Source organism: Rhinocladiella mackenziei (genome assembly GCF_000835555.1).
Source record: "Rhinocladiella mackenziei CBS 650.93 unplaced genomic scaffold supercont1.5, whole genome shotgun sequence".
NCBI lineage: Eukaryota > Fungi > Ascomycota > Eurotiomycetes > Chaetothyriales > Herpotrichiellaceae > Rhinocladiella > Rhinocladiella mackenziei.
In genome coordinates this window covers 1,506,909-1,531,720 of record NW_013550600.1, presented here as the reverse complement: position 1 = coordinate 1,531,720, position 24,812 = coordinate 1,506,909, and the positions used below count along the sequence as shown (strand labels likewise).

The 24,812-nt window shown below is 50.8% G+C and overlaps 10 protein-coding genes and 1 non-coding gene across 11 annotated transcripts; 7 read left to right on the top strand and 4 right to left on the bottom strand.

The window, feature by feature from the left end:
- Nucleotides 1-486: 486 nt before the first annotated feature.
- Z518_07028 (uncharacterized protein) lies at nt 487-1,395 on the top strand (the record flags this gene model as incomplete). Its single annotated transcript, XM_013415157.1, has 1 exon — nt 487-1,395. The coding sequence occupies one exon, from the start codon at nt 487-489 to the stop codon at nt 1,393-1,395; it is 909 nt and encodes a 302-aa protein (XP_013270611.1).
- A 226-nt stretch (nt 1,396-1,621) lies between these two features.
- Nucleotides 1,622-3,106, bottom strand: Z518_07027 (uncharacterized protein; the record flags this gene model as incomplete). The annotated part of the gene is made up of 1 exon (XM_013415156.1): nt 1,622-3,106. The coding sequence occupies one exon, from the start codon at nt 3,104-3,106 to the stop codon at nt 1,622-1,624; it is 1,485 nt and encodes a 494-aa protein (XP_013270610.1).
- Nucleotides 3,107-3,725: 619 nt separating this feature from the next.
- On the bottom strand, nt 3,726-5,746 carry Z518_07026 (uncharacterized protein; the record flags this gene model as incomplete). Its single annotated transcript, XM_013415155.1, has 6 exons — nt 3,726-4,586; nt 4,614-5,159; nt 5,215-5,229; nt 5,288-5,432; nt 5,525-5,538; nt 5,600-5,746. The coding sequence occupies 6 exons, from the start codon at nt 5,744-5,746 to the stop codon at nt 3,726-3,728; spliced, it is 1,728 nt and encodes a 575-aa protein (XP_013270609.1).
- A 663-nt stretch (nt 5,747-6,409) lies between these two features.
- On the bottom strand, nt 6,410-8,254 carry Z518_07025 (uncharacterized protein; the record flags this gene model as incomplete). The annotated part of the gene is made up of 6 exons (XM_013415154.1): nt 6,410-6,464; nt 6,526-7,238; nt 7,684-7,773; nt 7,840-7,997; nt 8,069-8,129; nt 8,189-8,254. The coding sequence occupies 6 exons, from the start codon at nt 8,252-8,254 to the stop codon at nt 6,410-6,412; spliced, it is 1,143 nt and encodes a 380-aa protein (XP_013270608.1).
- Nucleotides 8,255-10,713: 2,459 nt separating this feature from the next.
- On the top strand, nt 10,714-11,821 carry Z518_07024 (uncharacterized protein; the record flags this gene model as incomplete). The annotated part of the gene is made up of 3 exons (XM_013415153.1): nt 10,714-10,726; nt 10,784-10,916; nt 11,035-11,821. The coding sequence occupies 3 exons, from the start codon at nt 10,714-10,716 to the stop codon at nt 11,819-11,821; spliced, it is 933 nt and encodes a 310-aa protein (XP_013270607.1).
- A 789-nt stretch (nt 11,822-12,610) lies between these two features.
- On the top strand, nt 12,611-12,696 carry Z518_07023. Its single transcript has one exon. It is a non-coding gene; the product is annotated as a tRNA-Ala (tRNA).
- Nucleotides 12,697-12,986: 290 nt separating this feature from the next.
- Nucleotides 12,987-14,253, top strand: Z518_07022 (uncharacterized protein; the record flags this gene model as incomplete). Its single annotated transcript, XM_013415152.1, has 5 exons — nt 12,987-13,090; nt 13,137-13,170; nt 13,218-13,327; nt 13,383-13,729; nt 13,778-14,253. The coding sequence occupies 5 exons, from the start codon at nt 12,987-12,989 to the stop codon at nt 14,251-14,253; spliced, it is 1,071 nt and encodes a 356-aa protein (XP_013270606.1).
- A 608-nt stretch (nt 14,254-14,861) lies between these two features.
- On the top strand, nt 14,862-15,947 carry Z518_07021 (uncharacterized protein; the record flags this gene model as incomplete). The annotated part of the gene is made up of 4 exons (XM_013415151.1): nt 14,862-14,981; nt 15,035-15,083; nt 15,136-15,556; nt 15,611-15,947. 4 exons carry the CDS (start codon nt 14,862-14,864, stop codon nt 15,945-15,947), a joined length of 927 nt encoding a protein of 308 aa, XP_013270605.1.
- A 976-nt stretch (nt 15,948-16,923) lies between these two features.
- Z518_07020 (uncharacterized protein) lies at nt 16,924-18,827 on the top strand (the record flags this gene model as incomplete). The annotated part of the gene is made up of 5 exons (XM_013415150.1): nt 16,924-17,232; nt 17,282-17,709; nt 17,738-17,946; nt 18,011-18,202; nt 18,253-18,827. The coding sequence occupies 5 exons, from the start codon at nt 16,924-16,926 to the stop codon at nt 18,825-18,827; spliced, it is 1,713 nt and encodes a 570-aa protein (XP_013270604.1).
- Nucleotides 18,828-20,690: 1,863 nt separating this feature from the next.
- Nucleotides 20,691-21,793, bottom strand: Z518_07019 (uncharacterized protein; the record flags this gene model as incomplete). The annotated part of the gene is made up of 3 exons (XM_013415149.1): nt 20,691-21,270; nt 21,355-21,708; nt 21,762-21,793. 3 exons carry the CDS (start codon nt 21,791-21,793, stop codon nt 20,691-20,693), a joined length of 966 nt encoding a protein of 321 aa, XP_013270603.1.
- Nucleotides 21,794-22,754: 961 nt separating this feature from the next.
- Z518_07018 (uncharacterized protein) lies at nt 22,755-23,534 on the top strand (the record flags this gene model as incomplete). The annotated part of the gene is made up of 4 exons (XM_013415148.1): nt 22,755-22,881; nt 22,954-23,049; nt 23,160-23,314; nt 23,505-23,534. 4 exons carry the CDS (start codon nt 22,755-22,757, stop codon nt 23,532-23,534), a joined length of 408 nt encoding a protein of 135 aa, XP_013270602.1.
- Between the last annotated feature and the right edge of the window lie 1,278 nt (nt 23,535-24,812).

The following is a 24,812-nucleotide window of genomic DNA, read 5'->3' as shown; positions in this document are numbered from 1 at the left end:
GTGGGAGGGAGCGATGAAAACCCCTGGCCCTCAAAATTGTCCCAAAAAAACTTCGACTGGAAAATTCATGCGAGGATGATCCTCTGGCGTTGTATCTTTGCTCGGGAGGCGACTCACCCTCCGTGCATTGGGCAGAACCGAAAACCACATTCACATAGCACCCTCAGGCAGAAACTGGAAAATTTCAAAAAGGTCCACCGAGACTTCTTTTTTCACTTGTGACCTACATTCTTACTCCTGACGAATTTGATGTTGATATCAGGATATGGAATTATTCTCGGCGTCTTACAAGTTCAACCCGGGAGCCGCTCGACGTCATTGGCTGCAGGACCATCACAGCGACTCCCCCCTCACTTTTCCTGCCCATCCTCATTCTCTACACCTGGGAGGTTTCGAGTCGGACCACTCATCCAATCCATATCCGACTTGTCTGGTGACTGGTAATCCCAAATCTACCATTCGACGAAAAGAAAAGAATAGAGGAACATGACAACAATCTTCCGCCCCGGCGCCTTCGCCTTGATCTCGGGCTCCGCCTCTGGCGTAGGCTTCGCGTTCGCCCAACACTGCCGACGACAAGGCATGCACCTAGCCCTCATCGACAGAAATGGCGCATGTCTCCAACAAGCCTCTTCTGCCCTGCAATCCCTGGCCCCGGACTCCAAGGCTCAAACATACACATATGAAATGGACGTCTCAGATCTTTCCGCCTGGTACCACCTCCGCGACGACGTCGGTTCCAGGTTCTCCACCGGCATCGACTTCCTCCTCCTCAACGCCGGCATGTCGATCCGCACGACTACACCGTGGGAAGACGCCGCGTATTTCCACACGACGCTGGCCACGAACTTTTTGGGCGTCGTCAACGGCCTGACAACGCTACTCCCTCTGGTACGGCAATCCGCGGGCCCTTCGGCCGTCGTGCTCACCGGCAGCAAACAAGGAATTACCAACCCGCCCGGCAACCCGGCGTACAACGCGAGTAAATCCGCGGTCAAAACCGTGGCGGAACAACTAGCGCACGACTTGCGCACGAGTAGTTCGTCGGTGCACGCGCCCCAGGTCTCTGTCCACCTGCTCGTGCCGGGCTGGACGTTCACGGGGCTCAGCGGCAACGTTGGGCCAGTGCCGGATGAGGAGGCGTTGGCGAAGAAACCACGCGGGGCGTGGTTGCCGAGCCAAGTTGCCACGTACGGCGTGCAGAAGATTAATGAGGGGAAATTCTATATTATTTGCCCGGATACGGATGTGGATGAGGCGCTGGATAATGCGAGGATGACGTGGGCGATGGGCGATATTACAGAGGGGAGGAACGCGTTGAGTCGGTGGGATGAGAAGTCCAAGGATGAGGCGGCGGAGTGGATAAAGAAGGACGCGGAAAGGAGGAGGCAGTAGAAATCTAAGAAGTGCCCAAGGGACTCCTCGTAAGCGAGCGGTGGAAAGGGAAAACAGGGTGGGAGGTTGGTAAAAGGAGACAGTCAGAAAAGCCAGTCCATAAGCATTCGAGAGTCATATATGAGAAAGGTTGGATAATAAGTTCCCGACTTGGGGAAGGTAAAAGTCTTTATGCTAGGTATGTCGAAGGTTTAGACGTCCTGTCTCGTCTCTTACACTGGTGTTTTTAGACCACTCCGTCCCACCGCATGTGCCCATGTTCACACCGCAGGATCCGTCTCAGCCTGATATCGGGCGGATCCCAGACGAGATCTCTAAACCCGACACGCTGCCTTGCGGGAATCCTGATGCCCAAATGTCCTGGACAGCCAACCCACTCCTCGTTGCGGACGAGGAGGAGTTCACCTCTGCGTCCTACTTCCAGATTGGGTTCATCTGTTTCTCCCTCCCCGGCATCTTCATCTCCAGTCTTAGACTCCAAGTTTACCGCAGAAGCCGGCGAGAGGCCTATAGCCTTCCTCGCCCGGGAGCTCACGCATTCGAAAAGTGTCTTCGCATCTTCGTCTGTCCCTGCTTGATATATTCCCACGCCCAAAGATGCCAGTTGCAAAGGGTCTCCCATGCCCCATGGCGTGAAGGCGTTGCCGACATTATTCACGGAAAGACAGGTCGACAAGCCGAATTTCTTGATCATATCCAGCACCTGAAGCGTGCCACGGGGCCGGTGGGCAGATTTATCCTCCTCCGACGAACCTATGTGGCTTGGTCGACCCATCATGAATAGATCACTTGTCGGGAGACCGACGAAGTGAACCGGTAGCTCGGAGTCTGTAATCTCTTTGGCCAATCTGGCCATTTCGGCATCACTGCAAAGCGTCAGACGCGTGCAATGGCCCAGGACGATCGTCCGGCCTTTCTTCGTACGCTCGTTCCATCTCAAATCTTTCAGCAAGCGCAGCACATCCCAGACCATAGGTTTTCGAGTTTCGTCCAGACTATAATCGAGATGGAAATCCAGATGGAGATCATTGGCTAACGCTGTCTCAATCGCCCACTCGATGTTGCGCAAACTTGCCTCAGGACTCTTCTCGACGTACGGTGTGGTCCCCAGCACTTCGACGTCGGCGCCGCATGTTTCCAGCGCGTGGGTTAGGATATGTCGATTCCCTTCACCGTGTTCGGTGCTGAAGATCGGGTCCTGGGCAAAGGCGCAGATCTGCAGTTTGAGTTTGGCCTGAAAAAGGTCTTTGAGGGCGAGTGCAGTTGAGAGGCACGAGTTGCCGGTGACGTGGTCGAGTTCGACAAAGGCGCGACATGAGGTTACGCCTTGGGCGACGGACGTGCCGAGTAACTGTGAGCCGCGGAGATAGAGGTCTTCAGGTGTGTAGTGTCGTTTGGCTTGAGAAGTCAAAGATAGAGCTTCGCTAAAGGAGCCGGTTTGTGGGGTCAGGTCTGAGTAGGCGGCATGAATTGGTGGAGAGTCCTCGGATTGAGACTGAGATGGGCGATGTGAGGTGTTGCACGTGAGGAGATACGCCTTATCGAGATGGATGTGTGGGTGGCAAAGGGGCGGGAGAAGGAGTGACGCTGGGTCTGAGGAGGAAGATGAAGATATTGACGGGCGGATAGAAGTAATCGCGTTGGCTGCGAAGTCAACATCCCAACGAGATTTTGGATCTCGGCCTGGAAGGATGACATTCTCGAGCTTCATCGTGCTCAACTGGTCTCGGGAATTCGCCTCCTCCAGGTCTGGATAGTTTTGCTTCCTGTCAAGAGGGGATCCTCCTAAAGGGTCTCAGCGTTTCATGGGTGTCCACTGTATAATTTGCACCCCATAAATTCGGGTTTGTCTAGTATTAATAACCGCGTAGAATTATAGCGATATCTTCGCCGTTTGACAGCTTTCGGGGTCCTCTATTGAGACCCAGGCTCCCGAAAGATCCAAAGACAGAGGGGTACGCTATTTGCCCAGCGCCTATCAGTCGACGGTAGAGGTGGTTGTTGGATGTCGGGGTCATGGGTTAGGTAAGCACCAGCAACGAGACATTTCCGTTTTGAGACAGGGTGAGATATCCCATCCCATCGTCAAACGACAAAAGAACTTTTGATTCCAGGATATCTGAATGAGAATCTGGACGACTATTCCTTCCGGCCCGATCACGTTTCATCCATGCTCCCATCCTACGCCCATTCGCTATGCCATATTGTCCCTTGATATTCCGATTCGACCAACCACGTCGTACCAGGAAACTCCTCATATTTCTCATGGTAAGTCATTTTCGTCGTGATTCTTTGTCCATCCCCATCGTTGTAGTCATGATGCCGGAAACTCAACCCGCGCCATATTTTCGGACCACTTCAGCAACTTGACCAGCAAGCTTCTCCGCCTCGGTTTTGGAATGGGCTTCTGCATAGACTCGGACAGCATCTTCTGTGCCCGAAGCCCGAGCAAAAGCACGTCCTTTGACATACATCTGACAATACTTGTCGATTTCATCCTGGGCGCCTTTTGGAGATTCGAGTTTCCTCTCGGCATCCGTGGCCTTGAAGATGGATCGGTCATGAACTTCCACCTTCACCAGTCGGTTGGGAAGGTCGATATAAGTGTTGCGCCAATTTTCCAGAGTCCAAGATTTGTGAGCCAGGACGACTTCGGCGAACAACATGTCGGAGATGGCATCGCCCACGGCCTGGTTGATCAGGTCAATGCAAGCGCGGAGAGACTCCAGTGCGTGCTTTTGTCCAGGAGATTTGGGTTCTGATTCTCGGATGACTTTGATCGCATGGTCCGAGAAGAGCACGGTACCATGGCCGTTGGCTTCGAAATAGACGCCGATGTCATACCGCGCCGCCGCATGGTGGAGATGCTTCACTCCCGTGGGAGTGATGGTGACGGGAAGTTTCAACACCTTCTCCACGTATTCCGTCGCCGCACCATTGGCGTACGCGGTCTGAACAATGCCAATCTTGAGTTTCTGATCGATCCCCGCAATCCGTGTCATATCAGCAAGGAAGACGGCTCCCAAAGAGGCAATTCGGTCGCCGTCCAGGAGATGGAAATTGTTCTGCTCGTCGGTATAGTAGTAGACCACACGGTCCGCATCGCCATCAAGTGAGCAGCATCGATCACCCGGTTGGGCATTCGAGCTTGGCGGAGCTCGCTGTTTGGTCTTGACATAGTCGGCACCGCACTAACACAATTAGCATCAATGCGAGACGATCTCAGAAAGAAAATAGCTCGCCTCGAAATTGAGAGCCTCGGGTCGGACAATATCGTCATTGACCACCTTGATGTCAATCCCGCCCTCTTTCCCGCTGGGAAGATATTTGATCAATTCCTTCAACTTGGGGCCTCCAACACCATTGGCGCAATCGACAGTCACGGATCCCTGGATCGTCCGTCCGTGCATGATGGTTTTGAAGGCCTTGGCCATCTTTTTATAGTATCCTTGTTCGGTTGGTTCGCCAAATGCATATGGGGAATTCATGGTGTTAATGCAACGCACCACGTAGTGCAGTTGTGGAGTCGTCATGAGACCATAGTCGGTGTACTCGACCTTGACAGCATCCAGAGCAGCCTTGAGAGCCGTCACCAAGTACGGTCCGGAAGCACGAGAATCCCGCGCAAAAACCACCTTGGCTGGCCGCTCATGCAACTGACGGATTTCGTCCACCAGAGTTTCATTGACAAGGTCCCCATATGCCTTTGCGAGCTGATCATTGGGTGTATTGGCCAGCGAAGTGGCAAACCCTTCCCACGATTGCTGGAAACGTTCAGTCACGTGATGTGGTCGACGTGCGCACGATGAAACGCCATACCTCGAGCATGTCACCCTGTATACCGACTTTGTCAGCCCGAATGTCATAATCCTTAGTGCCTATGGTGACATACCATGGGGTCAACCAACTTGACTCCATTGTCTTCCGCCGGGTTGTGGCTCGCCGTAATCATCACGCCGATGGTTGCATTGCGCTTCTTCGACCGCAGAGCAGCAATGAGTCCAACAGTGTAGATGACGTGATCCAATCCAGCGTTCCTGTGGCCATCTCTTTTGTCAGTGCCCAGGTCTTCGCATCGTAGGACGGAGAGGTAGTGGCAGCCTCATGCGGGCTGAAAGGGAGAACGTACGCTCTCATGCGGAACTTGGTAGACAGTCATGTCAGTGAACGGATGACCGGAGAGGTGAAGGAATGATAGACATACTCCTGCCGTGCCATATTCGTATTTTCTTCCTTCGGGAATGGGATACGGCTCGGCACCTCTGGTGATGGCATCTAGCAGATCCTGAGGCAGACGAACCACCGGCTTCGGCTGGTTGAAGACCGAGTCGCGAGGGTTGCTGAAGGACATGATGGCCAGACACAGATCGCACTCACGTCACCACAGGGAGTGGGCGAGTAAGGTGTGATTAAGAGAGACGGACAGTCACGGTGGAGGAGGGCGTTGTTTAAAAGCTAACGGGAGAAGAAGGGGGAGGGAAAGCGGGAGGGATGGGAAGAGAGGGTTGATGAAGGATGTCCTTTTCGATAGAGGTGCAGTTTTCCGTATTGTAAATATGTTACAAGTCGCAGGGCATGCTGCAGGACGACCGGGGTTCATCCACCGCTATGATGGAATAAAAGTTCCCCGCGTACCTGACTAGTGGTACTGTAAGTAACCCAGGGTATGGAGGGGGGGGGCCTTTAGCTGACCTTAAACCCCCACGACGCCCAAGAGCTTCGTTCCAAACAACCCTCCATCACCCCTTCCGTCCACCACGTTGACCGCAAAACTTCCCAAAGTCAAAGGCCCCCCCCCCTCCCTACCCGCCGAGCTTACTGCATCTGCTCTTTAATCCCGCAAAATATCCTGGCTCGCTCCGTTTTTAGACGGCCCGGGGCTGCCCATCGTCGGGTTCTCACCACCAACCATCGCTCGCCAAAGACGCCACTGATTATTTGCTTTTTGGGTTTTTGGTTCGTAACATCTCAAACGACCAGAGGTCATGCTTATCTTAACGCGGAGCGCCGACGTTCAAGCTTTCAGTCGTTGACTGGCCAGGTCTTCTTGCGCATCTTTGATCAAAAAACTGTGTGACCAGTCAGGGTTGGTCATCAAATGATCACGGACCCGGTCGGCGTGACACTCACCTGTACCACCAGACGGTGGGAAACACGGTCCCCAAATGCCACAGACTATGTGCATCAATCATTCCGCCAATCGGGGGAAAGTCAAACAGCTCCAAACTCATGGCCATGATGATCCAGGCGACAATGAGACCGGGCCAAGCGGCCCACGTTTTCTGCAGTTTGCGGTAGCGGGAGATACTGAAACCGCTCCAGAGTAGATTTTGAACAATGCCCACCGCCACATTCGCAGCCATGTTGTAGGTGTAGTCCCAGCTCCATGCCGTCAGATAGATGACGTGGGCGGCGTAGAGAAGAACGCAAAGAATAGTCCATACGCGAAGAATGCTCTGCTTTGTCGGCTCGTTCTTGTCCAGTCGAAAGATGCGAATGGGAGTGTAGTAAAGTCCATAAAGCACACTCGCTCCAGCCGCGAAATAGTCCAGCTTCTCGGTGATGTTAAAGTCTCGAGTGTGGAAAATCATACTAAAGATCCAACTGGCTAGCCCAAAATAGCCAAATGCCAGATAATACGGTCGAAGACTGTACCGAACTGGGAGGGACTCTCGAATTCTCATCATGCCCTCCCGATGAGCCATGAAATTCATCAATGAGAACAATACCGAGAAGGGTTCCTGGATGCCCAGGAAACGATGAAATGGCCATTTTCCGTGAAACTGCACCACGGGTTCTATCATGGGCGGATCTCGCGCTTTGCGCCTGTCCGTAATGACATGCTGACAGGTGTAGTCGCACTCGGATGGACAGGTCCAAAGTAATAATCGAAGATGCGGCGCTGAGAGGAATCAACTCGAGAAATGTGGAAGGATCGGTATCAGAAACACCTACGTAAAGTCCCCCGACCCGTGTCGCAATTTTCTTCAATGCAGACCCTCACACAAGTGCGAAATTCTGGAAGACGGTCCCCCAGTGAAGCCCACGAAATGTGGGCGAGAGATAGCAAAATGAAAATTAAAACAGTGCTCCGGACTGCGCGATGCAGAAGGCTCATGGTGATCATATCAGGACGAAGGGAATGTTACTGCAAAATAATGAATGATATTTGAGTGCCGTAAAGGGGGCGGTGCTCCGCCGTACAGACCAGTGCACGTGACTCAGGTTGGTCTCCCAGAAGAAAATTCGACCGAAAGTTCAAATACGTGTCGAACCAAAACTACTCACATCGAGAACGACACGTCCAACAACGTTCCCAGCCATTATCAATTCGCAATATTTGTCAACCTCTTCGAGCGTGCCGCGGGTCAAAATGGGCTGTTCATATGTGGTGAGCCTTGTAATTCAGCTTGCGGCAAGGACGGGACTTTCGCTGACATGTACTATACCTCTGACCGTGAAGTCGAGCGCCTCCTCGACATCCTTGAGTCTTCCCACCAGGCTCCCGATAATACGGATCTGCTGCATGACCATTGTCATCGGCTGGGCTCCGGCAATGGCCGTCGTATCGTCAGGCAGTCCCACTACCACTAGAGTTCCACCTGGACGCAAAAGAGAGGGTGCAAGCTCATAGGCCTGGTGTGGCCTTAAAGTCGATGAACATCTTCCGCACCTAGTTTCTTACGCAGGTCTCGTTTCTCATTGCTGGTGTCGATTGCGATCATACGCATCCCCTGACATCTGTCAGCTTTCTGTGGCCATTGTGCTTGAACCGCCAAAAGAAGTATGCTACCATCGCCCGAGCATGCTGCACGGCGAATGTCCCAGTCCTCCCCCGGCTCTTGGAAGATCGATCCATTGGTCGGGACGAACATCACTCCGCCTACATCCCGTGTCAGAGGTAACTCCGGCGCACATAATTAGCCCGGCTTCTTCGTCAGGAAGCTTTATGGCATAGTTTCCATCAGCGATAGCATACTGCTGGAAACTGCCGGCAGTAATGGACTCCAGAGTTCTTTTGGTTGACACAATGGAGCTCATTTACACCATCAGTGCAGAATTCACACTTTCCACAGATACTCTAAGACCCATTTGATACCTACTCGGTCACCAATCTTCCATTTGTCTTTCATGTCACTTTCTCCGGCGACCGCGACACCAGCTCCTTCGTGTCCCGCAATCCCCTTCATGTTCGACGCCATTTTAATCCCGAAGACGGCCCATTCATCACGAATCAAGGCATGATCGGAAGCGCACAGACCGGTCCTTTCTATATTTCAGCACAAAGATGGCACAGGGCTGTGGTTCAAAGTATGTTCTGACTACGTCATCTTCACTAAAAATTTCGCTGGGCTGTGGCATTTCTACCTCAAGCTGCTTGATCGAGGCTCCAGCATTTGGGCCTTCGTCAACACGAACTACGCCCAGGTTGTATTGGTGGATCTGGAGGGCTCCCACGTGGTTTTGATGGTTACTGTGAAGGTAAGAAAGCGGATTTTTCACGGGATCTGTGATACTGAATGTTGTCTGCCAGGCAAGATGGAAGACAACCTCGACGTGGCCTCGTCCCAAAGATGGTGAAGCAGGATGACTTCCTTTTGTGCTAGTCATTTTTCTGGGCTTTGTCGTCATAGATGGAGGGAATCGAATACCACGACTTGCCCAACAAGGACATTGAATAGTCGGCTCTAGCATCGTACCATGCTTCTGGACAGACTGCGATGTTGCATGGACCTATAATCGTCGCGCCGCTGTACGTTGTCTGCGGGCGCTCACCTATTCTGCCCCCGCACTGAAAGCACTTCAAACTTCTCTATTCGACCCTGAGCGGTTTCAGGTGTCGGCGTCTTACCCCCAATTTGGCCAATCAAACTCCTCAAAACCTTTGCCTGGAGAGGTTTAGCACTTTTTCTATATTGGACAATTGGTTGAATCGGGAACTCCCAAGCGTCTCAGGTTCAGCCTTACCTCCTAGAACTGACAAAAGGCAGATGTCGCCGAATTTTCTTTTTCCCCAACCAGCTTTCTCCTCATCTATATGTCCACCGATCAAATACTGTACAGCTATCGGAACCCCCGATTCGCAACATGAGTGATCAACAAGAAACGGCGCCGACAAGGAAATTGACTAATTGCTTACAGATGCGGCCTCAGTCTATTGCGTGATAGAGCCAGCTCCTCGCTACTTACATTGGCATATAGTGATTCATTGAACTCGGGTCAATGAGCAGCAGCCAGCCCATCTCCCTGAGAGGAAATCAGGGCGTCGAACTCTGACGTTGCTCGAGCTGTTTCCTCCAAGGGAAATGCCCACAGGCAGGTTTGCGAACTCATCAAGGGTAGTGAATGTTGCGAAGATAATACACCGGATCAGTCAATGCATAATGTTGACCATTTAAGCCTTCGACATGCTGCTTTTCGAAAGGGGCCGACCAAGTTATTTATTCAATGCATGCCTACAAAGAGACATACGTCGGCGGTTGAAATTTCTTGGGACTATCCACTTTGGCGAACACACGGCATCCTTCATGTGCTCGTCTTCTGGGGATTGGTAGACAGATTCCTCATCTACGCAAGGTCCCCTTCCCAAAAGGGGCTAGACCAGACCCGAGTTGTGAGCCCGTCCCCTACATCACGGCCGTTGATCCTCACCAATCCGACCTTTTTCTGCATCGACCTGAGAGGTTTTGAGCGCCGTTCCCAAATGCGAGAACGGACTGCAACCCATGATGTTAGCAAATTGGTGATCCCTTGCGGACCTGTCACGTGACACTCTAGGACTAGCCGACTGGAGCGCTCGTTGACTACTTCTTCCACTCCTACTACCGCACACCACCCTCAGAAGAACAAGATACAGATAGACCACAGCAACGGCTATTTCAGTCAACTTTCCCCTGTCCCAGATACGACAAACAGGAACCAGGAAACTCTCACGCGACAGAAAAGGACAAGGAAACTAACCAACAGAAATCAATTATTGTTCGCAAATCAAAACCTAGAGGCTCTCCAACAAGCACCTTGAGACAGATCGTGAGCCATGCTCGAAGATTCCAAAGCAATCAAAACAACGCCAACAACAAACATCGGCCTGGCGAGGTGCACTCTACGTGAGAACCCTAGTCGGCTGGGGTCCTGAAGCTTCCAATGTCCCGACTCTCAAGAAGGCCGATCTCTAAGCAGGCTGCTCCTCCCACCCACGACAGACACCGAAGCTCACTCGGAGCACGAGTCAAGGGCATGCTCGCTCAACCCACGGGATGACTGCGTGTAGATCCACTCGATTCAATGCCCGTCGGGCACAGCAGAGATGTGATGAACATGGTTGATTATTGTGAGTCCGCTCTTCATATGACCTCGATATCCCCCGGTCATTACTGACCATATTCAGACGTCAAGGTGTTTTCAATAATGAAACTCGGCAATTTCGACCCTATTAATACCTATTGCGAACTCTGCTGGCCAGCCGCAATGCAAGATCACATGCTCTTTTATGCCACTCTAGCCCTTAGCCGAGCAGCCTGGTGCGTAGTTCATATGCACATTCCTGCAGAAGAGAGGCGGCGCTCTTTCGAGACTTCGACAAAGAATCTCATCCGACGTTGGCGAGCCGGACAACAATGTGATTCTTACTATGGACAGTATGCTCAACGTGCCTTACATAACAAACGATTATGCGGCATTTGACATCCATTGCGATGTCTTCAGGAGGGTCGCCAGGGCATTCGTCGTGGTAGAATCGAGGGAAGAGATGATACGAGTAGCAACCTATCGACCTGGGAACGGGGAAGGCCTTGATGCGTGTCGAAAAGGGACAGACACGTTACGTGAGTCACTCTTGTCGAGGCCTTTCTTCCAAACAATTCAACATGGTCAGTTCCCCGTTCTGCCCAATCAGCAACTCTGGGCCTTTTCCCTAGGGATCAATGAGCTAGTCCAGGCAGGCACCATCCGTAGAGACATCATGAACATAGTTATCCACACGGAGCGTGCGTTGCTCAACAAGCCAGAGGCTGTTGCACTTACGACTACCCACCTCGTTCCTCAACTGGTCTTTCCCCGGATGTCTGAACAATTGTCCGACTTTGAATCTCAACTTTGCTACACTCTCCTTGCACTATGTGGCTATGTGGATCGTAACAGCAGTCATGCACGATCAGACCCGGCAATATCATTTCCGAGCGGAACTCACAGTGATCCTATGTTTAGCCAGCAACACGCTCCAGAGAATCTCAATGATAAGATACCGGTTGACAAGATAGCACAAGCATTTATCAACAAGAAACTGTCTGACTCACAGTCTGTCGACAGACCGGCAACGCTTGAACGCAGCTGTTTGACCTGGTGTTCACTCATGTTGAGGACGATACTGCTTACCGACGCACACTCAATCGTCACCCCATGGGCGGACTATAGAAACGAATACTAAAATCAGACACAAATCCATCATCTTAAAGGGCGCGGGCATATCATCGTCTTCGCTCTTGAGCGACACCTGCAATCGAAAAATACATCTGATCAACGACATGACTCGACTCATCACCACATCCACCATCCATCCTCCTACACTCTCATTGATCCACTCGGCGTCCCCCGGCATCCTGGCCCCTCTGTTTTCTCCTCAACCAAATATTTCGGCCATTACGAGTCCCGACTACGATCTTCTCTATACTCAGTTCCCCTCCGCCCCTCAAATCACCTCTCAATGGCGACACCCGACAGCGTGAGTGGGAAGCCAGCGGCCTGTTGCAAACAACAAGAAGAACAGGGGTGGGCGGGAGCTCATTGGAAAATGAGCACGTGGTTGAGTTCGACATGATTGAATACCTGGTCTTGAGGGACGCGAGAGAGAGTTTGCCATTGTGAAGCGAAAGTCTTTTGGATGTATGGTACGCTTTATTGATCTAACGACATTTCGACTAGTCGATACACTTGTGTACAGTGTTCTATAGCCGTGCAACGTCTTCAGACGGAGGCCTAGTATTCATCATCTAAAATTACAGATTGTGTTTGCTTTTGGTTATTTTTGGGCTGCGGAGATGTGAGTGGGCGCGAGGGCTTGCAGGAGAATCTTGTGTGCCAAGAAAGTTAAGCTTCAATTCACAGGTTGTACCGCTCACCACAGGTGCCGTCCGGTCGGAGCTTTTTCCATTTCTCCGCAGTGCGTATTAACTAGATTACATATTTTAAGCAGCAAAATCCCTCCAAATTTATTGCAGGGGCTGTAGCTCAGGGGTAGAGCGCCTGCTTTGCATTTAAAAATGCGTATGCATGAGGTCATGGGTTCGAGACCCATCAGCTCCATTCACATGATCTGATACGATCATGTTTTTCTTTTCCTCGGGGAGAAATTTTTTTTGTAAATTTTATCAGAAATGCTCTCTTTGTGGCGAGTTTTCCCGCCAGGCCGGGAGATTTGGAAGTCTTAGCATCTTTATTATCACGTGCCTGCGCATCGGAGAATCGCGCGGCCAGCGGGAGATCGAAATCTATTGACAATTTTGGGTGGCCTTGGAATTTTCCTTGGCCAGGGATAATCATTCTTGAACGAATTCTATCGGCGCCTCACCACATCCTTCATTCGGCCAGAAATCATGAACGGCACCAAACCAGGCCCATCCGTGGCCGTTTTGGCTGCCATGTCCACGGAGGAGAGGATGGCGGGCATGGAACATTCCGAAGTCCGCTATTTCACGAGGTTTGCGCTACGAGACAACATTGAACATATTTGCTGAAGTTGATAGCTACGACCATCACGGCATTCATGAGGAAATGCTGGTAAGGACACTGCGATTGGTCGAATGTGACGCTGACACAGAACCCAGAAAGACGAGGTTCGCACCCGATCCTATCGCGACGCCATCTACCAGAACCAACACCTCTTCAAAGACAAAGTTGTTCTCGATGTTGGATGTGGGACAGGCATTCTGAGCATGTATGGGACCTGCTTCGGCGATTCTCAAGACGATGGTTGATACTGACTTGGACAGGTTTGCGGCACGGGCTGGGGCTAGACATGTGATTGGAGTCGACATGTCCAGTATCATCAATAAAGCCAAATTGATCGTGGAGGCCAATGGATTGTCCAACAAGATCACACTTTTGCAAGGCAAGATGGAAGAGGTGGAGCTGCCGGAACAACATCTCTCGGGAGGAAAGGTCGACATCATCATATCTGAATGGATGGGTTACTTTCTTCTCTACGAAAGTATGCTTGATACAGTCCTCTGCGCGCGAGACAAGTATTTGAAAGAGGGAGGCAAAATCTTCCCGGACAAAGCCACCATCTATATGGCAGCCATTGAGGATGGAGAGTACAAAGACGACAAGATTGGATGTAAGTACAACGGAGGGCTGTCGCGGAGCACAGACTGATCGTTCCAAGTCTGGGATAACGTTTACGGCTTTGACTTCACTCCGATGAAGGAAAGTGCCCTGAGCGAACCTTTAGTCGATACGGTCGAGCTCAAGGCTCTGGTCACCGACCCATGTCCCGTGTTCACCATTGATATCAATACCGTCACCGCACCTCAGTTGGCATTTTCGGAGCCATTCCAACTTCGATGTCAAAGAAACGACTTCATTCACGCCCTCATCGCATGGTTCGATATTGACTTCACCGCATGCCATAAACCGATCCGATTTTCAACGGGTCCTCACACAAAGTATACCCATTGGAAGCAGACTGTCTTCTACCTCCGAGAAGTTCTTACCGTGGAGGAAGGTGAAGTGGTGCAAGGCTATCTCTCCAACAAACCCAACAGCAAGAACCGCCGAGACTTGGATATCAAGATCGACTATGAACTCGACACGTCAGACCCGTCCCGTTTCGCTGCGGGATCATGCGAATACAGAATGTAAGCTGGTTCCCTATTCGAGCGAGGAGCATTTGACTCATCATCATTCTTAGGTGCTGATCAAGGATGACGTTCTTGACATTTGTCCATTCTTCGCATGTTGCTCGGCGTGAGGGTTCCTGTTTTTTATTCTGCATAGCACCAGGCTGGGTCCTTATGGCATACATTTCAGACATCTTTTGCTGCATGTCGCATGAATGAGAGCGACCAAAGCTTTCAGGGCGAGGGAGACCTCCTGCCATGATAAATGACCGGAAATGATTTCCGGGACGATTTCAAGCGCCTCGTTACTGCTTCAGATACCCCACGAGTTGACGCTGATTTTGATAATGGACTCATAATGGACATATCAACGACGCTCGCCAACTCCTAAATTAAAAAGTTGGCCCAAAGACGGCCGGCTTCGAGAATTGTTGATTACTAGTACCATCCTACTAATGCCCTCGAGCCATGACTATACTCCATGGCCGTGGACCTCGGCATCCAGCTCCCCGCACCCTTTCACTGATGCTGACCCCAGCTGCAATTCCGTCTCCATACATTTATTTGACCTCTCGACCATCGTTCGTAGTCTTTGCAATTTCTCCATTCAAAACAAAGAAATTCGGCAAAATGTCTGGTCCAGGTGTTGGCTACGAATATCCCCGAACAGATGTCTCCTGGTTAAAGCGAGACGTACTCTTGTTCGCAGTGAGCATTGGTTGCACTGTGGATGAATTGCACTTCATCTATGTAAGTGTCAAGCGTTATATCTCTCCAAACGAGATCTGACCGACCATATTCAGGAACTGCACCCCAATTTCGCCGTCTTTCCCACCTATTCAATTATCCTTCGTTAGTCCAGCCTGGTGCTCAACTTCTTTCGAACCAAACTGACTCTCGATAGCCTTCAAGAAGACCTCGCAAGAGGTGATCGACTTCTACGCCGCCCAGGCAAGCAACCCTATTCCCGGTGTTCCCAAGCTTGACTCTAGGAGAGTGGTCGACGGTCAACGCCTGATCCAATTCCTCAAACCTCTCCCTCCGACATCGGAGGGCAGAAAATTTGAGCTGCGATCCAAGGTTCTCGGTGTGTATGACAAAGGCAAGCCAGGCACAGTCGTCGAGACTGAGCAGACCATTGTGGACAAAGAGACTGGTGAAGTTTACACACGGGCTGTCGGGAGTGGGTTTTTCGTCGGCCAGGGAGGATGGGGTGGACCCAAGGGGCCGGCGACCGTCAACTACCCGCCACCGAAAGGCAGAGAGAAGAGCCCAGATGCGGTGAGCGAAACACAATTAACTGCCGAGACTGCGCATCTGTACCGGTATGCAGCTCTGATACCACTCAATGACAAGTGGCTGACATTGACCGACTACAGACTTAATGGTGACTATAACCCTCTCCACGCAACACCCGAACCAGGTCAGAAGATGGGCTTTGGCGGCACCATCATGCACGGCTTGTTCAGTTGGAACACCGCGGCACATGCGTTGTTGAAAGAGCTGGGCGGAAGCAATCCGGCCAACATGAAGGAGTTCCAAGCCCGATTTGCAGCACCGGTCAAGCCGGGTGATAAACTTACCACCGAGATTTGGAGGACGGGCGAGTATAAGGAAGGATGGGAAGAAGTCCGATTCGTGACGAAAGTGAATGGAAAGACTGTTTTAAGCAATGGGCGAGCATTGATGAAGTGCGTTGGGAGGAGCAAGCTTTGAAGCCCTTTGATGGGACTGATGTGAATAAAATCATTCTGAATTCTTGCATAGGACCTTGCCCTGGTTGACTTTGGTAAGAAGCTGAACCCCCATAACTAGGCATCTTTGTCGGGCCAAGCTCGTGTGGATTTCTGCCAAGAACTCTGGATTATGCTAGACTACATTCATCTGCAGCCGCTTTTGGCGGCGTTCTTCCCCGATGCCGAACCAACTACTTGTTCCAAACGCCCACCTCTTGACATTCCTGGACTCCTTGACCCAACGATACCCTCGCCCATACCGGCTTCAATAATGGCGCCTGTCGTACATATATGGAGGATTCTTCCCGATCCTCCTCACACTGCCATGGAGAACGGGGGACTCCTTCGACCTCCATCTCTTTCTACGCCTTCGGCTGGCTCTCCTCAAGCTTGCGTCGAAAATCGGTCAGTGCGAGCCCATCATTGTTCCTTTCTATGAGATGCTTCGACTTCGACGAATGCCACGCTCTATCATTTCATCCTACCATCTTTATGCAGGTAACTGCCTCGCATCACTTATTGGTACTGCGAGAAGGCGAGGTTGAGAGTTGTTAGGCTTTTTGTGGAAACGGCCAGCAGTCAACATTCCCCTGAACGCCATCGAGAATCGAAGCCAAACTTGGCTCCCTCGATCTTCCTCTTTCTGGGGTTTCCATGATGCCGCTTTGTGCTCACGCTGGTCATGTTAGTACACCCTCCTACCTCCTCCAGCACGGCTTATTCGTCGTAAACCCCAAAGTCAGTGTTACGGGAGAGAGGTCACAGCCAGCAGGTGATCCAGTGTTCTCTATGACAGACACCCAGAGCTTGGCATGTGGCAGGTGATCATGGACTCAAAGAGCGAGACCATCGGACATATAGGGCGGTGGAAAGTTCGGGCGCTGCCCCATTCGCTTGGCGGTCACTCACCAGCCGGAAATTTTCCTCTGGATGCCCCCCCAAAGGCACCACGTATCATGGCGTCCAAGTTCGTGGTTAATGCAGCCTTTAAGGCTCGTCTTCTCCTTCGGTCACCTCGACAGCGCGATATTTTACCACGGACCACCCTCAAACCCGAATACCCTACGTTGCAGACTCTCAGCTCCAGATCATACTCAGACTCGACCTCTACCCCCTCTCCAAAACCTACTGGATCTCCTGAGGGTTCTCAATCTTCTGGGTCTGAGCATAAGCGGAAGAATTGGTTCTCCCCTGCTGCTTGGGACAATGTCTGGAGCAAAGTCTGGACAGGCGTTTTGGCTGGCGGCTTGGCCACCGTTGATCTTGTATGTGAAGGCTCCTTTTCATGTGTTAAGATATACTGATTACATGAAGAATCTCACCACATATGCCACCCGGCCAATCTGGGGAGATTGGTACCAGGAATTTCGGAGACGTGCGCACAAATCTAGACGCGAATCTGCAATCTACGATCAGCTCAAAAAGGGACCGATATTTAAGGAGGCGATTGAATACACTATCCCACGCGGGGTCCTTGTGGAGAGAATAAGACATGTCATCACACCAAAGGAAAGAAGTCGTCTTTACCCTCTAATTGTCGGAGAGCACGAAACCGGAAAGACAAGCTTGATCAAGCTCGCCGTGAATGGCATGGACGAGCCTAAGGGTGTCGTATATGTCAATATCCCGATTCGATGCGGCTTAGAAGCCGATGTTACTAGGGAGATGCAAAAGTCTTTGGGGTGGGACCTAGATGAGTTGATTGATCCCAGCGAACGTAACTACTGCGGTTCCTTCAATAAGTATGGCTTGAGGCTAATTGATTCGCAGCGGTATCTTTGGAAGAAGTTTTGCACGTTTTTTCCCGTCTCGCTATCAAGTACAAGAAGGAGTATGGGAAAGTACCGCGAACCGACTCGCCAAAAAGCTACCGGAGCTTCTTGACCTATTTCAGGACTATGCGAAGGATGCTGCCGATAAAGGAACAGCTGTCGTTGTGTTTGTGTCAAGTGAAGGCCAGGCACCGCGTCGCATGGCGGGTAAGTTAATCATGTTGAATTCTACAGCCTTTTTTAATTTTCATATGCTAATCAAGTGTTACAGGGAGAAGTTCATGGTCGAGAAGAGGGAATATCATCGAAATTGGTGATGTGAGCAAAGAGGAAGCTCTACAGTACCTCAAACTCCGGAACATCGATGGGGAGCTGGCAGCGCAAATTTATCACCTCGCTGGCGGCCGCATGATTCACCTCAAGTTTATCGTAGATACCCTGGAGGAGAATGGCGCATTTGAGGGTACGTGTACAGCATGCAGAGTACAGGGTTAATTTCTCACTGCCTTTTAGCTGCGTGCCAGATGATGCTTAACGACGCCAAAAGACAACTCCTGTCCGCCGAAGTTTATCCTGCATGTCGTTATCACAAAGAGGGAGCGATGATTATACGCGAGCTTTTAAAGAAGGGATCCATCTCGTGGGACGCCTTCCATGGTCTAGTAGGCATCGACACCGGGAATAAGTTGTTGGAAGCAAACATATTCGCATTCCACTTGAATTCTCAAGAGATCACCTTTCAGTCGACGGCGATGAAACGGTTTTGCGAGGAAATTCGGTTCTCTGGCAAGGAAATGAATAAGTCAGACGTCGTCAGAAGGGACAAGATGCAGACACGGGACATGGAACTTTTATATCAGTCTTGGTCACAGCGTCACAAATCAATCCAAAATGACTTTGGGCCTTCGTACACTAAACCTCTCCATAGATGGTTTTTGAGAAAAGGGAGCGGAGCGGAGCAGGAACGAATAGCCACTGGAGTTACTGGCGTGATTGCCCACGCGTGTCAGAGATCAGGCGCCAACATTTACCAGGATACGATACAGGGAAATGAACAGCAGCTTGCGCATGGTAGAGGAATCAAGTAGTAGAGTCACGAGGGATCCTGATTTGGCCCTGGTCTCAAAAGGCTGTTGTTAAACTGTGAGACAATATGTGGCAACACTTTCAGCGTGGCAATGAGTATTCAGCCAGACAAGGATTCCGTCTGTGAGCTGAGTACGGACACGCCGAAGAATGGCAATAGTCTTTCTCTATATGAACGTGTGAAGCAGGACCTCAATTTGATAGAAAACCGAGCACTCCTTCAACTCAAGTTGTACAAGCAGTTTGACAGCTGTCCCAGCTTCCAAAAGCCGCAGGGTCTTTTTTCAGGGTCGAAATCACTGACATCTCTTTATTGGTCCCCCTGCAATTTTGTTAAATGCTTTTCAGCAGCTAGTAATTCCGGAATGTTCGAACCCGCTAGATATGATCCAATGTCTTGCGTGTCTGAGATCAGAGACAGAATCTCGTGAAGCCCTTCGCGATCACCAGTGTGTGATTGTACCATTTTCGTCGAACAATCAGTGGCAGTACATTGATTGTCGTTGAATGCTCTGATTTCTATCTAATTAAAGTCCTGCCTCGCATGTTTAAATAGAGAAAGATAGATGCCACCCTTTGGCGTCTCCGTGTCCAGCTCTTAAATGAGATCCTTGTATAGCTGAGCATTTCAGGTGAAAGTGTTGCCACCTACTCTTCGACACCCTCTCCAGATGGGCCATGGATTGGATCCGATGGCGGTGGCATATCATGGGATCCGATCCAAAGACCATCTCGATATCGACTTCTACCGAGTAGGGTGGCCCCCCTCTCCCCCGAGCTACATGGTCCTCAGATTGGATCCGATGAAATACCACGGCCACCAGATCCGATCCATGGATCATCTCGATATCGAGGCTCGTCCGTTAACGCTCCATACCAGCCATCTCGAATGTGATCAGTAGTGTCACGAACCGGGTTCTGACAAATATATAAGCTAAGAGGTCCAAGTTTCTGTCATGAAATAACAGGATTCCTAGTCTTTTGGGGCGATCCCCAAGGGGCTGTGGACCTCTTCCTGACAAGTAGGGCTTGTCTGGGTGGTCCACAGACTGGATCCGATGCGTGGACCATCTCAATATCGAGGATATCGACTTCTATCGAGTAGGGTCCCCCAGCGGCCCCGGGGCCAATGTGGTCCACGGACTGGATCCGATGGCGGTGTCATTCATGAGGGTGCCCCTGTGGTTGTAGCGGCGGGAAGGGAATGTATGAACTAAAACTATCTGCTGGGAGTGGCCGTTTTTATATATGTTCTGTAAACGAATGCAGTTTAGCGTATGTAAGAACCCTTGGCAGAAATCCACACACATAATCACGTGACAGTGCCAAGCCCATTTGTCACGTGATTAGTCGAAATCCCACGTTGAACGGATGGCAAAAAGTTGAGATTGAGAGGAATGAGCCTCTGAGTAAGTAGTCAATGCAATGGCTCCCTTTTTATTTTTATTTTTTATTTTTTTTCAGTAAAGGGACATGTTGTCATCATGAATAGTTCGATCCAATCATCCATGATGACGAAGACGATGAACCACGATATGTGAAGAGTGTCTGGTCACACAAGTCCTATCCTTCCCTTTAGGTATCCATTCCACAGACGTGGGAAGTCCCAATTTCAACCACTTTTTCACAAGGAGAACATGGTGACAACGACCCCGTTTATTTAGAATGAGGGAACGGTATAGAAAGGTTCTGCATCGGCCTCCAAGAATCATGTCGAGAGCCTGCAGACCCGCCTCACATTTAACCTCCAGCTTGTCACCATCGATGGAAACGTTATCAACACCCTTCTGCCAAGAAAGACGGTTTATGTGCACCATAAAACAAGTTGATGCCATGACACCGGCAGGATCGTCCCCACAAAGCCATTACAGGGGTGGAGTGTCCGCATAATAAAACCCTGTATCGGTCGTCCTCTTACCATTTGCACCACCCATGGCGACAATAGTGTCCCTGATGTACTTGTTGTCTTCAGGGGATATCTTAACGTCGACAGCACCCAAGTTCTGTTCCAGATATTTGATCGTCTTTGTACCCGGAATGGGAAAGAAGTCTGATCCTTGGGCCATGATCCAGGCAAGGACAACTTGGGCCGGCGTACAACCTTTCTGGGTGGCCAGTTGTTCGAAGATCTTCACCAGATCCAGATTCTTGGAGAAGTTTTCGGGGCTAAATCGTGGGAGGTGTCGACGGCCATCCTGCTCTTCCAAGTCATCCAGAGACTTGTACTTGCCGGTTAAAAATCCTCTACCCAGAGGTGAATACGTCACAACGGCGACTCCAAGCTCTCGGCATGTGCGCAAGAGATTGGTACCAGTCTCGTTCTCAATATCTAACGTCCAGGGGTTATATTCGATCTGAACAGCCGAGATGGGATGCACAGCATAACCGCGTCGGAGGGTGTCTGAGGAGCACTCCGAGAATCCGATGTACTTAATCTTACCCTCCCTACATATACGATTCAATACCGACTTCTTATGGCATTTCAACAAAGAAGAAGGGGAGAAAAGGGAAAAAAGAAAAATCACTCACTTTTTCAATTCCACCAGAGTTTCCATTATCTTCTCAACAGGTGTCACGCGGTCGAAGCGGTGGACATAGAAGAGATCAATGCAATCGATTCCCAACTTTTGCAGACTTTGTTCGCAGGCCGCTCTGCAGTTCTCAGGCGAACTATCCACAAAGAGATTGACCTTACCGCCATCATCAATCTTCCAGCCCAGGCCGAACTTGGTGGCAAGGAAGATCTCCTGGCGGCGCTCCGGGTGCAACTTGAACCATTTGCCGAGGAACACTTCGTTGTCGCCGTACCCTGCGGCGGTATCCCAGAAAGTTGCGCCCAGCTCCCAGGCTCGGTCCAGGATCTTGTAGCGTTCCTCATCGGGTCTCCCTCCGTGTCAGCAATCACGGGTTTACTTGTCACATCGAGGCCCACTTACGGAGCTTTGCCGTAGGAAACACTGAGCTCCATCAACCCGAATCCCAGGCCAGGAACTTGCGGGCCATCTTGGTGGTGAGAAAGCCGGAAGGATGTACCGACTTTGGAATCTGATGAAAGTTTTGAATCAAGATAGCGTGGCTCTGGCAGGCAGGAGGCTCATTTATAGCCGGATAATGAGCGCGGTGCTCTATATGTGGAAAAACCCCATGGCAATTGCCACGAGCACAACCGAGCACAACCGAGCACAATTGATGTCGAGATAGGCTAACTCCGAAGAGGGACACACATGTTGAATTTCTCGCAGGCAACAAGGCTGGCTGGTGCGTTGGTCCCAGTGACTGGGGAGACAAGAACCTGTAACTGCAAGATGCATCTCTGCTTACACAACGGGACTTAAGCGAACCAGCGGTATTAAGTCCGATATTGCGCATATATCGACGCGCGTAGCTACTTCGCTTAATCCTCCGATTGACAGCATTCCAGAGAGGCTGTACTTCTAGGCATGGTCGCGCGATCTTGGCGCTCCGCCCCTTTCGACGTCGCTACACGGGCGTACAGACTTGTTCGTAGCTTTCTCGTTACCTCGTGATCAATTAATACCAGACAATAAGTAAGGAGTAAAGACCACCGGTTTACGCGTACTCAGGAGACTAGCCTCTTCATGGAGAGCGCGCGATCCTTGGCCTTCTTGGATGTCAGCCCTCGCAACACCCAGTCGCTCAACCCAAGTTCCTATCCTTAATCCCAAAACAACACCACAGCGGGGAATATTTTCGACAAAGCAAGAGCCTGTTGGTATGCTTGGCTGTTTGCAGTGTCCGCTCTGGCCATTCCCACCCGGAACGAGGGGATCTTGTGGCTTAGAAGTCGCAACAACCATCGGAGGGATTTTCCTCCCACTGATGCTGTGCTGGGACTGCTATAAATATTGGTAGGTCCTCCGGCGGCAGCACAATGATATGCTCTGCTGGCCACATATCCGAGAATCGCAATGTCCAACCCTACGATACCCCGCGGTTACCATGATGAGCCCAAGCGCGGTCACTCGAGAGTACCCATAGAGCTAGACAAACCCAAAGACGACCTCATCACATACAGAGAATTGAGCAAGTGCGATGGTATAACACCATCACGCAGATTGCACCCGATCCATCGATATGAGGGAGTAACTGATCTAGTTCATATTGTAGGCACGGATTTGTCCAGACCTGTCCTAGTCGCGATCAAAGGGACAGTCTTCGATGTCACTCGAAACGCCGCCTATGGATCCGGAGGACCATATCATGGTATGTAAAGCCCTCCTCTGGAAGAACGCTGCGCAAGCCCAGGAAGGTCCAATGTCTGTCAATTCGGGATTTCACCGCACCATATTGCTAATAGGTATCTCGTTCTTCAGTCTTCGCCGGCAAAGATCCCTCCCGTGCCCTTGCGATCTCTAGCCTGAAACCCGAGGATTGCGTCCCAGAATGGCATGACCTTGAAGACAAACACAAGACAATCTTGGATGAATGGTATACCTACTTTAGCCAGTGCTATAACATCATGGGAAAGGTACGTCCAGAAATTCTCAGAGGCGTCCATGAGGTTTGAGGTATGGTGCTCCAGTGTTCTGTATACAAAACACCACCATCTCCAGCTGAAATGTCAGCTTGTGGGGCTTAGGAAACTACTCAAACTTTTTCTGTGAGCTCCAGCGCGATGCGATCTAGACACTGATGCTGACTCCCTCCTTGCCTTATAGGTAGCCGGTGCAAAGAACTTGGATCCGTGATTCTTCTGTGCAGAAACAGGAACGTGTTCAAATAGTGAAAATTGCGACAACGGTCGTCTCTTCGTAGCACCTTCGTCGGCTGGGGAGCTGAATCAACCACCCCCGATGGTCCTCGGTCTTTGTCTGGGAGGCAGCTGTTCAGACGTGGAAGGGTATCACCCTACTGTCTACCCTCATAAGGAGAACTTTGACCATTGACCGCAAGGAGAATACCCCATAGATGCAGCCTTACTCCGCAAAGGGTCCTATGTATGCGCCTCCTGCATTGTCATCTGGTCGCCAAAAAATGCCTAGTACAGCCACCATCGCAGCCGTCATAGAATAGACGAATTCAGTCACCCTAATTAAGTTACCACATACATCCTTCTTCCATGCTGCACTGAACCTTTCCTGATTTCGTTATGTCTGCGTTGTCGGCACATTTGGGTCCGCACGAAACACGAGCTCAACGGGAGCTTCAAATCTTTGGAGGGGAAAAAAGGGGGGTTGTTGACCCGTTTGCCTCTGTTGGCTCCTGAAGCGGCAAATAAGGGCATATCGAAGGTCACCGTCCAGAACTCACCCTTTGGTTCGTAGTAGATGGAGCATTTTCGATTGAGGCAGTGCTCAGAGAAAGCGAGAAGAGCTCTCCGCCAGGGAAACTCTCCTTCCCCCCAAATCCCCATCTTTCAAAGAGATCTTCTCGGGACAGAGCAACTACGCCTTCTCCAACCCTCTCTGGCTCTGCAACTTCTAGTCGTTACATCAAAGCTGACCGTGGCCTTCCTTCGGAATCGCCTTGATCCCCTTGCCAGCGCTTGGTCATTCCCAGGCAAAGACAACTCCGTCATGGTGGCACTTTACCCCTCCGCATTTGCATATCTCGATATCTTGTCCTGCACGACGAGAATTCAAGCCACTTGGCATTCCCACAATTTCTTCAATGGATTGGCTATCCAGGACTCTAGGTAGGTTTGCTATGGACCTCAACCATGGTTGAAGCCCGTCCAAGCTTTAGGAGACAATCAGAAGTCGTTACTTGTTCCGTCACGCTGAGAAAAAAAAAATTTCCTGGTGGACTGGCGAGAAGGTTTGGGATACTTAAAAGTCTTTGTCCTTACCCTCCGTCTCGGGATGGCTTCATCGTGAACCATCATAAGATTCATCTCAATCAGTGTTTTGTACCACTATCATCACCTTGACTCCTTTCGAAGCAGTCTGCTTCTGAACATCTTCAAGCTTCATCTGTCGGATGAACCGAAAGAGGTTCTCAACTGGAGGTTATGGTTTGCCTTTTTT